Source organism: Miniopterus natalensis, chromosome 5, assembly GCF_054644295.1.
Source record: "Miniopterus natalensis isolate mMinNat1 chromosome 5, mMinNat1.hap1, whole genome shotgun sequence".
NCBI classification, from domain to species: domain Eukaryota; kingdom Metazoa; phylum Chordata; class Mammalia; order Chiroptera; family Miniopteridae; genus Miniopterus; species Miniopterus natalensis.
This window is the reverse complement of record NC_142085.1, coordinates 7202585-7212692: the sequence shown is the minus strand read 5'-3', so window position 1 is coordinate 7212692 and position 10108 is coordinate 7202585. Positions and strand designations below refer to the sequence as shown.

The following is a 10108-nucleotide window of genomic DNA, read 5'->3' as shown; positions in this document are numbered from 1 at the left end:
TACCATCGAGCTCTAACCTCATGACTAAGGCACACAGAAGCCAGAGGGTTTGTTTTCATCATCTAAACCACAGCAAATCATGCACCTAAAGGTTATTCTGAAAGACTTACTTTATAAGGGGTAGATGCATTTACTTTATCACAATAGCTTACGGATTTGTATAAAAACCAGGATATAATCCAATTATAGAATGGCTCTGCCTTTTTCTCTCCTCAAAATTCAGACAGTTCTACCATGTTCCTTTTGAAGTACCACGGAAACAAATGTTAAGGTAACTCAAAACTTGAATAATACTTTCTTTATTTACAAGTTAGAATCAACAGACAAAGAAAGACAATCCAGGGGACCAGATGGGGAGATGACAGAAACCCCCAGGGGCCCCAAATGGAGAAGAGAAAGGGAAAACAGAGTAGAAAAATGTCAACGTAAAAAATGAGCTCCCCCTTCTTCCCTCCCCACGGAGGCCAAGGGGACCGTGGCCCCACACGCCTCACCCTTACCTAGCTTAAAATAAATTAGAACCAACCAACCTCAAAACTGGGCTTTTACAAGTGAACAGGGCAACTATGGCCTCAGGTAACCCCCTATCAGGGTCTTTGCCCACTCCCTGCCCTGTCCCAGTTGTTTTGAATGGGGGCCCTATACTCAAGAGGTCATTCTCAATGGGGCTGGGAACTCGACCTTATTTTGTCCATTATGTCCCTCCTTCAGTAAATGTCCCTGCATCCCTCCCCCCTGCAGAGCCAGCTCTCCTACAGTGGGGGGAGAGGGTGAGATGAGGAAGTGTCACAGCAAGGGGGGAAGGGGTGGGGCAGGGTGGTCTAAGGGTCCGGTCCTGCGGAGCCTCCTGCCCCATCTGGCCTGGCCCCTTAGCCTGAGTCTGAATCACTGGTGTCTGAAGAGGACGAAGATGAAGAGGAGGAGCTGGAGTCTGAGCTGGAGCTGGAAGCACTGAGGCGTGACACCGCTACTTGCTGAGCAGATGCCGACTCTGTTTTCTCACTCGCTGCAGAACAAAGTTAAAGGTTAAAGATGTAGAAGTCTGACCTCCATTTGTGAAGAAAAGGTCAAGAGGGCAGAATGCAGTGAATCTATAGTGATGTACAGGATACTCACCTTTCTTGGGGGGCTTTTTGGTGGAATTGAGCTGCCCACTAACATCTTGTAACCGCTTTTCTAGTTCCCGCTTCTTCTCCAAAGCCAGTTCCTCCTTTGTCTTTCCCACAGGTTTTTTAATGACTAGAGAGAGACACATATCAGGAGTAAGATTACCATAAACATCCTAGTTTTATTGCGTTACCAAGTTCCTTTCTTGAACACCCCTTTTTTAAACTGTCCTGAGAATCTCAGGAAGATTGGTGAACCCCATTCATACTCACTGTAGGGCTTCCGAGGTTTCTTTCGAAGGCAGGAAAGGACGTATCGCTCAAGTTCTCTAAGCGTGGACGGCTTGAGAGTTTCAAAATCAATCTCAATCTCTTCTGGGTTTGAGTCACGTAAAGAGGGCTCCCTGGCTTGGATTATGTGCACAACTCGACCCAGCTTCTCCCCAGGTAATTTGTTGATGTCCAGGCTCAACTGCCGCTTCTCATCATAACTCATGGGCCTACTTTCTTCCTCCTCCTCTGAATCGTAGCCTGCAGGCAGGGTAGGTGGGGCCATCTTTGTGGCCTTTTTGGGCAGTCTATGGGCAAAAAGAACTCTCGATTAGAGAAGCATCCTTAATCTCTCCCAATAGGTTCCCACTCTTTAATCCAATAACTTGGATTCCTGCCAGGCGTGCAGCCTGGTTTGCCATTAAGGCAAATAAGTGAGTCAGAGGTGGGCTACTGGGACACTTGTTTTAGGGAATGCCAACCACTTCACATTCTTGGGGGGCTTTGTGAACTAGATATAGGTATGCTGGTTGGCGTGAATACATCTTTTTGTTCCCCAAAGCACTACTAACCCACCCCACCACGGAAAACAAAAATCAAGTATGGAGTCATGGGTTTAGAGGCGGTAGTCAAACTGTGGCCCTGGAGCCAAATCTGTCCTGCCATTTGTTTTTGTAAATAAAACTGTATTGCAACATACATTAGTGTTCACATCTTTATCGCCTATGGTTACTTTTATACTGTACTGTCACAGTTGAGTAGCTTTGAGAGACAATGTGGTCCTCAGAGTCCTTGTCTGTCACCTGGCCACTTATAGAAGAACTTTGTAAGGAATGGGAGAAAGCATCCTCCTGCTCCAACTCACTTGGTACCACTTCCTCCAGAAGGTCCAAAGCCAGGGGTACCTAGTGTAGCAGCATTGCTACCCCCACTGCCACTTGCTTTCTTGGACTTCTTGGGCTGAGAAAGGCGGGGTGCCCGAGGCCCCTTGTCATCTTCATCTACCCCGGTTCGGCCTCGATGCTTCTCTGCCTTCCGTTTCTTCTTTTTCTCTTTTTTCTCTCTCTTCCTCTTGGGCTTAGATATCGGGCCTTGGGACAGGGCAGCCAGTTGTTCATGTACTGCCCGAAGCTAGAAAGGAAAAAATAATCAAGATGTAAAATGGGAAAATACACACCAAGTACAACAATTTAAAAAGACCAAGAAAAGAAAAAAGTGCAGGCAGGCAAGAATGTCTTAGTAAACTGAACAGTGACAAATACCTGTTCCTGCAGTTCAGCCAAGCGATGAGCCCTTTCTTCCTCAGAGTCAGAGCTTTCACTCTCTTCTTCCTCATCTTCATCTTCCTCCTCCTCTTCCTCGGAAGAGCTCTCACTGCTACTCTCCTCACTAGAGGACTCTGAAGATGATTTGGCCAGGCCAGCAGGCAAGGCAGTAGAGACCGGCAGAGGCCCTGGTTCAAGGGGTTCATCTGGCATCTTGGCATAACGGAACTCAAATACGTCCTAGAAAGAGAGGCAGACTCAAAACCATGCTGGGGGATAGTGCCCTGATTGTACCCAGCCACCTGGTGATACGGCTCCAATTTGCAACTGTAAAGATTAGGAGAGCCTCATGTTAAGACTGTGCAGCGCAGGTGATAAAAACCTCTCTCCCCAAACCTACTTATTCTTTTCCAAACTCCAACCTTGACACTTACCTGTAACTTTCGTGCCATGGCCACAACATCGTGGTCTGGGGGATTGTACTTATAGCAGTTGGAGAACATAAGCCGCACATCAGCAGCAAACTCCTGGGCATCCCGGTAATCACGATTCTCCATCTTCCGCTGCAGAAGGAGGCAGCATCAGAAGCTGCACAGGCAGGGAGACTCACCTTTCCCTGCCAACCCCAGACACTGCAAGAGCAGCCCTCTCAAGAGCACAGTGGGGATGACTTTAATGATCTGTGCCCTGGGGTACAAGTGTGAAGTCAAAGGAATTTGGGTGGGTTGAAGAAATATCTTTGTCTAGGAAAAAAATCATTTCTAAGTAACAGGGGCGGGTCAGTGGCCTTAGACAACCTACCCTTCACCTGTTAACTTCCCTAACCCAATACCCCCAATAAGTAGGACTTAACTGTGAATAGTGTTGCTCTGAAGACAAAACCCACCATATAGTTTCAAACTCCAGAAATTAGGGACTCTTAACAAATACTTGACCAATTGCCACATTGCTATTTTGTTAAAGTAAAATATTAAGAACCAAAGAATGCTGTGTGCCTGTAAGAAATGACTGTTGGTTTTTATTGATCCCTAGGCTCCAATCACTGCCTGAGCATCCCATCTGCCCCATGCAGTGGGTACCTTGACAGTGCTGAGGTCCATGGGGTGTTTAATGATGTCATGGTAATCATGCAGGCCAAGAGCAGAAGCATCCACCGGTTTATAGAAAGGCCAGGCATAGGCAGCATGCTTCTTAGAAAGCAATTCCTTCAAAATGCCATTGCAATGTTTCAACTGTTCTGATAGCTTTCCTTTCTTGGAGCTCTGGTGTTGCTGCTGAGAATCAGGCAAGTCTTTGCGTGGGGGCTTGATGGGGCGGCCACTCTCTCTGCGCATAGGGGGAAGCCGTGCTGCCTTAGGCTCAAGACCCCCGGGGGGGCTAGCTGGAGAGCCAGGAGCCAGGATGGCTGTGGGTGTAGGGGTGGTAGTATCTGCTTTCCGCTTTACCCCCTTTTTCTGCGAAGAAAAACAAGACAAAAGCCTTTACCTCAGGTCTACCTCTATCAAGCTTTCCCTCCCCATTGTCCAAAAGAAATCCACGGATCTATACCTTGGCAAGGGGCTGGGCTGGGGGACCTGCAGAGACAGCAAGGAGCGGGGGTCCAGCGGAGTGCAAGGACTTGAGAAGGGGAGAGGAGATGACCGATGGGTTGGGAATGTTGAGGACAGTGGTAGGTATCTCAGGAGGTGGAGTATACAGGGCTGTGTGGGATACAGAAGAGATAGCAGGCACCTGATGGGCACTGGTGATACTGCCCTGGAGTGCTAGAAAAAAAGAAAAGGTTAGTTTGGTCATCTTTCCCATCTTTCGTTCTCCATTAGCAGAACACCCACTCTTCCTACCTGCCAATTTGGCCCCCTTCTTGTGGCTGTTCTTAGGGATGGTCACCACAAGCTCTTGTTCCTCTTGTGGCATTGACGCCACTTTCTGTAGGAAGATCTTTTCCAGCGTTTGTGCCATCAATACAATATCATCAGTGGGCTATAAAAAACAAAAAAGGTTTAAATACCAGCAAGATACTACACTGGGCCACTAATTCCCACTTTCTTTGTCAACCCTGTCCCTCAAAATACAACCAAGAAAGAAATTTCAAAACTAAGGGAAGATCTCACATGGAAAAAATATGCTGCTCTTTTCAGGCATCTAGGAATTTCTGACAGTGCCACCATCCCCAAGTATGAAGAGTTTTCTACTTTATACAACCCTTAACCCCGAATTTCTGAAACCATATCACTGTGTGTAGTGGTATACTTTGGAGCTCAGGTTTTCTAGATCCTGACTACTGAGAATACCTCCTATAGTAAAAGACTTAGACTTTGTGTAGACAAGACTAGCAATAAAAGCACTCCCCTTCCCTATTAATGAATACACACAGAGAAAAACTCACTTTGTTGTAGATGTAACAGTTGGTGAACATGGTATTAAAATCCTGCATACACTCTGAAGCAGCCCAATAATAATTGTTTTCAAGTCTCCTCTTAATAGTACCCATGTCCATGGGCTGCTTTATAATTTTGTGGTAATCCTAAAAACAAAACAAACTAGGTCAGAGCCACTGAAAAATGCATGCCTGTTCTCCTAAGCAAACTACTTACCCCAACACACACACATACACACACACACACACCCCGTGTCAAAGGAGTACATAGTTTCCTAAACTGCGGCCCCAATTAAGCTATAGGACAGAAAAAAAAAATGGAATAGTATCCTTAACACCCAACAGGAGGCCCCTACTGTCTTTCTCTAACCACCCACCTCCCACCCACTCTGGAAGGTTTCCCATCCTGTGACATTACCTCTGGGGCTGGCTATCCATGGGCTGCATGAGGGAGAGGAAGAAGCTAAGAATTTTGGCCACCGTGGTCCTCTCCCAACCCGGGGTGGGAATCTGTAAAATGGAGCCAGGGCACAAAAGTTAAGGAAGGACACATGGAGGGCACAATAAGAGATGCCAAGATAGCAAACGGTTGGATCAATGACAAAGGACCAAAAATCCAGAAATCTGGTGGCTATCTGCCCAATGCAGGAGAGATGGGAAATACCTAGGGGCCGCAGCACCTATACTAGATAGCCCACCCCCACTCACACACATTCTTGTTCATTCCCACACCTCCCCACTCCAACTTCTCAACTCACCGGCAGACCCAGTTTGACGGCATCCACAGGCTGCCGGAAGGGCCATGCAAACTGATGTTTCCACAGAGCCTTCATTACCACCTTGTGCAGGTATTGCAGCTGGTTGGTAACCCGTCCTGGCTTTTTCGGATTGGATACCTCCGGGGGTGGTGGGTTGGCAGGGGTCAGTTGTAAAGCTGGCACTGAAGCCATTGTGGGGCTTTCAAATCCCTCATACAACAGGGAGGGCTTTCGAATCCTTTTCCCAGGCGCTGCAGCCTCTGGGCCCAGCCCCAGTAACCCTGCATTCCCCTCCCCAGGGAGCCTGTGGAAATTGGAAACAAAATTAGATGTAATCTCACAGAAATTAGGGAGAATGCAATTTAAACTATATACCAAGTAAATTCAGGCTTGGGACCTAGTGAGAGGTAGGCAAGCTTAACTACCAAGTATTTAAACATTCTCAGATATTTTGTTTGTCCCCTACTCCCACGTTTTTGTTTCCCTATTTCTAGCACACTTATCTAGGTCCCACCTTCTGAGTCTGATAGACTATCATCTATTTTTAAAAAATTATTTAGGAGAAAAAAAGCTCCCAAATGGTTTCTTATAGGAAATTACTGAGAACCACAGGTTATGGGGGAAAAACTTAAGCAAAATGGGTGGAGCCTAGAAACTCAAGCCAAGCCTGAGGAGGGCCCCATCCACTAGGGGCTTGATGGTTGCCATGGTGGTCGAGCCTAAGGGAAGCAGATGAAAAGAGGAAGGGAAGAAAATAGGAAGAATTTCATAAAATGATGAGACAACTAAGATTCACCTGGGCAGAAAAGATGAACATCCTCCACATGCTCTGCAAATTTAACTTCGAAGCAGAAAATGGACCAGAAATCTAAGGGAAAACCATACCAACTCAAAAAAAAAAAACAACAACAAAAAAACCAAAACACAAAAAAAACCAGCAAGGAGAGCTGACAGACTTCACAGCCTGGAATAATCCAGCTGCCAGCTCCCAGAAATTTTTGCAAATCTAATCTTCTCTCTCCAAGGGACTCAAAAAATGGAGATGCCCAGTCAAGGTCAGCAAGTTCTCTCATTAGAGAGAGACCCCCTGCCCCAACCTGGCCAAAAAACAAGATTCCAACCATTCTCACTGTACCATCAACTATGAGATCGAAGGCCAACAGTGGTTCAAGTTTACATTCTCTCTGGTGCTCCTCTGGACCAGGTGTTTCCTAGGGCCTAAGATTAAAATCACTACTCCGAGATCTTACTATTTACACCTGAAAACAGCTGGACTAGAATCCTTAGCTCCACCCTCCCGCCTTGAATGAAACTCAAGGATATCAAAACGTCCCCTCCACCACACAAACACACACAACACCCCAACACAAAACCGACCCTGTTACTGAAAGACAAGCAGGGGGTTTAATAACCTAGCTTAGACACCAGGAACCCACCGGCTAAAACAATAATCCCTCTACCCTACTCTGGGAATTCCCGTTGCCAGTCCCTGAAGCTCTGTCACCATGGCAACCCTATAAGGCGCTAGATGTGGCCACGAACACCTCAAAAGGACTATATGACAAACCGTCGCTAAACACCAGGCTCACTACCCGCAGCCCAATGTCCTCGCATTACATTCCGCCGCCAACCTAGCTCTGTCCGACTCGGTTAAGACTGGGCCACCACAGGGAGAGTAATCCAGACACTGACAGCCTGCACTCCCTCCATACGCGGAGTCTGGGACACTGCACCTCGCCTCCAAAACCGCCGCTGAGCCCCTCCGCGAGCCCCGAGTCAACAGTCGCGCCACCGAACAGCAACGCGCCAGAGTCAGTTCTGCATTCCCTCCGAACCCGACGTGCCTCTCCCCCGTGCTGCAGCCCCCCAACGTCCCCTTCCAGCTCGCGACCACGTACTTGTTGTGGGGAGTCACGTTTTGCAGCATCTTGACCGCGGGGAACCGGCACTGCACTCAGCCGCTCCAAGTCCGGGTGGCCTCCGTTCCCCTTACCGCCCGGTCCAGCATAACCCGGGAAGTAGGGGGGGCCGCTGCCCTTGCCTTCCAGGCGACAACCCCCCCCCACCGGGCAGGCACGAAAGCAGTCTTCCGTTGCTTCACGGAAAGCTCCCAGCAGCTTGGCGCGCTCCACAGGAGGCGGACAGCGAGAAAATGGCGTCGACCTCAGCAGAGGCGGGCGAGCGAGGGAGACGGACTCTTCGAACCCTAGGAAGGCCCCCGATCCCAGACACCGTCGTCAATTTTGCCCGCTGTTGGTATGCAAGAATCCCCTCTTCCTGCGGGGACTGTCCGAGGCGGACGAGGTCCCGTTTCGATCTCGATGGAGGCGGATGAACACGGAAAGTGGTTTAGGGAGCCGCCGCCTCCATCTTTGAAATCCTCTTGAGGGCGGAGTAGAGGGGGTGGACAGATTCCGAGGACTGGGCGGGGCCCGAAAAAGGGGAGCTTCGGGGGCTTCTATGGGGTCTGTACTGTCCGCCGGGAACGTTCATAGGCCGAGACGAAGGCCATTTCCAAGCGGATGGACGTGGATTGCAATGGCGGGCCCCGGCGACTCGAAGGCTCTGTATCGGTAGGCAGAATCCTCCAGCCCGTTCTAGAGGCTGCTCCACTCCAGCGCGAAATGGCGCCGCCGAGCCCCGCGCCAGCCCTTTATATATAGGCAAAGGGGAGGAGCTTCGCCGCTCATGCGCGCCACCGTGCTCGAAATTTCCCCCACCCCCTGCGCGCGCGCACGCTCGCTCGCGCCCGAGAAGTAGTCCGGTCGAAGGCGAAGGAACGCCTCTCCGCGGGAGCATTTTCTATTGGTCCGCTGAAGCGATTATGTCATAAACTTCGTTTCCAAAGCGTCAGTCACCGGGCAGAAGAGTGCCGCATAAACCCACGGGGGAGCGGCGACCCGCCGTACCACTGAGCCAATTGGCCGCGCCGTGGGCCGGCGACTCCAGGGAGACGAGGACGTTGGCAGGGTGCAGCACCCTCTCCCCACCTCCCTTTCCAACAAAGTCTTCCCAGGCCTCCAGGCCCAGGGCGACTGGCGACTGCCAAGCTCGGGCAGGTCGTGCCATTCGTAGCTCCTCCACAGGCCAGGCAGGCAGGGCTGCTGGGGGCCGCGTGGGCGTAGCCAGCCCGGGCCCGCCAGGGTGTGGCCGCAGGACGCCCGGCGGGTGACTGTTCTCGACCGCGAGGCCGCCGCAGTGAAGAACCTGAAATGAGGAAGAAGACGCCATCTTAAAAGCACGGCCTGGTATCTGGCAAACGGCGAAAGGCTCCCGGACGTAGCGAGGACGGGATCTAACGGCCCCATGTTCCACAATAAAAAGTACAGGCTGGCCGGTCTTAAAATCGTCCCTGCCCCTCCCCAGGTCAAACAACAGAAAGACAAAGGCAAAAAACTCCCCAAATCTTGAATCAACAAGGTATAAAACCTAGAATTCGTTCCAAAAACTTGCACCCCAAACACATCTCCGACCCCTACACACTCATACTGTATCAATACAAATACCTTGGCAAAACCTCGACAAAACCTCGGCAGCCCTTAGGTGGGAACAAAACCTGCAAACACACTTAGGTATGAAACCCACCTCCCCAAACTTCATTCCGGTGTCTGGCTCAGAGCGGAAAAAAACAAGTCCTGCGAGGGGCGAATCACACTGAACACCACAGCCGAGAGCTCGAACTTTCCCCCACCTCCCCCACCCCAAGGGCATGCCCGCACACCCTTAGGGTCCCTCCGTCGTGGGAGCTGGAGGCCCCCCATCCCCCCACCAGGGTCCGTAGACCTCCCCACGGAGCGGCTGGTCCATCGGTCAGCGCCAGGGAGGAGGGCGAGCGGAGGAGGCGGCCGCTGCGGCTCACTAGCCCTCCCCCTCCTCTCCCCTTCTCCCCTCCCCCCGGGCCGTCCGCCTCCGAGGAGGGGCAGGAGCCATTTTGGGAGCTCGGTTTCGCCCCCTCCCCCCACCCACTCACCTAAGTCGTCCCCACAAGCTGGCTATCCGAATCGGGTTAGACTACGAATGAATAGAGCGAGAGCATAACTCGGTCAGGATCTCTAAAGCCATCATTTCTGGGGCTTCCCGTCCCCTTACGGGAGAGTAAATCCCGCCCCACCATTTCCCCTTTTCTGGACACCAAAAAAGAAAACAGAAAGGAAATTAATGCAAGTCAACAAATACAAGAGCCCCCTCCCCTCGGAAAGGTTCCTGGGGGCCTACATCCTTGAGCTCCAAACACGTCACCCTTCCTCTGCAGTTCTTGAGCCTCAACCTGGTTACTGCGTCTAAAATGGCCGTCAACCTCCTGTCTTCACGACCTCCCTAGTCGGGCAACCC

General features: G+C 50.6%; 1 protein-coding gene across 2 annotated transcripts; it reads right to left on the bottom strand.

Moving 5' to 3' along the window:
- Positions 1-266: 266 nt before the first annotated feature.
- Positions 267-9475, bottom strand: BRD2 (bromodomain containing 2). Of its 2 annotated transcripts, XM_016220110.2 has the most exons (13): positions 9362-9475; positions 7675-8983; positions 5777-6080; positions 5028-5165; positions 4483-4621; positions 4190-4404; positions 3721-4095; positions 3076-3204; positions 2639-2881; positions 2242-2507; positions 1380-1684; positions 1117-1239; positions 267-1006 (listed from the first exon to the last, which is right to left on the bottom strand). In XM_016220110.2, exons 2-13 carry the CDS (start codon positions 7701-7703, stop codon positions 870-872), a joined length of 2403 nt encoding a protein of 800 aa, XP_016075596.1. In that variant the 5' UTR covers positions 7704-8983; positions 9362-9475; the 3' UTR covers positions 267-869. The 2 variants fall into 2 exon arrangements, with proteins under 2 accessions (XP_016075596.1, XP_016075598.1); XM_016220112.2 differs by lacking the exon at positions 9362-9475 and having other exon boundaries at positions 4190-4341.
- Between the last annotated feature and the right edge of the window lie 633 nt (positions 9476-10108).

Bases quoted from the DNA above. Each gene is read 5' to 3' on its own strand.
- BRD2 (XM_016220110.2), bottom strand. From the start codon at position 7,703: ATGCTGCAAAACGTGACTCCCCACAACAA. The intron at 4,622-5,027 runs GTGAGTTTTTCT...TGTTTTTTATAG, and splicing joins ACTGTTACATCTACAACAAA to CCCACTGATGATATTGTATT. The intron at 2,508-2,638 runs GTATTTGTCACT...TTTCCTTTCTAG, and splicing joins TGGCTGAACTGCAGGAACAG to CTTCGGGCAGTACATGAACA.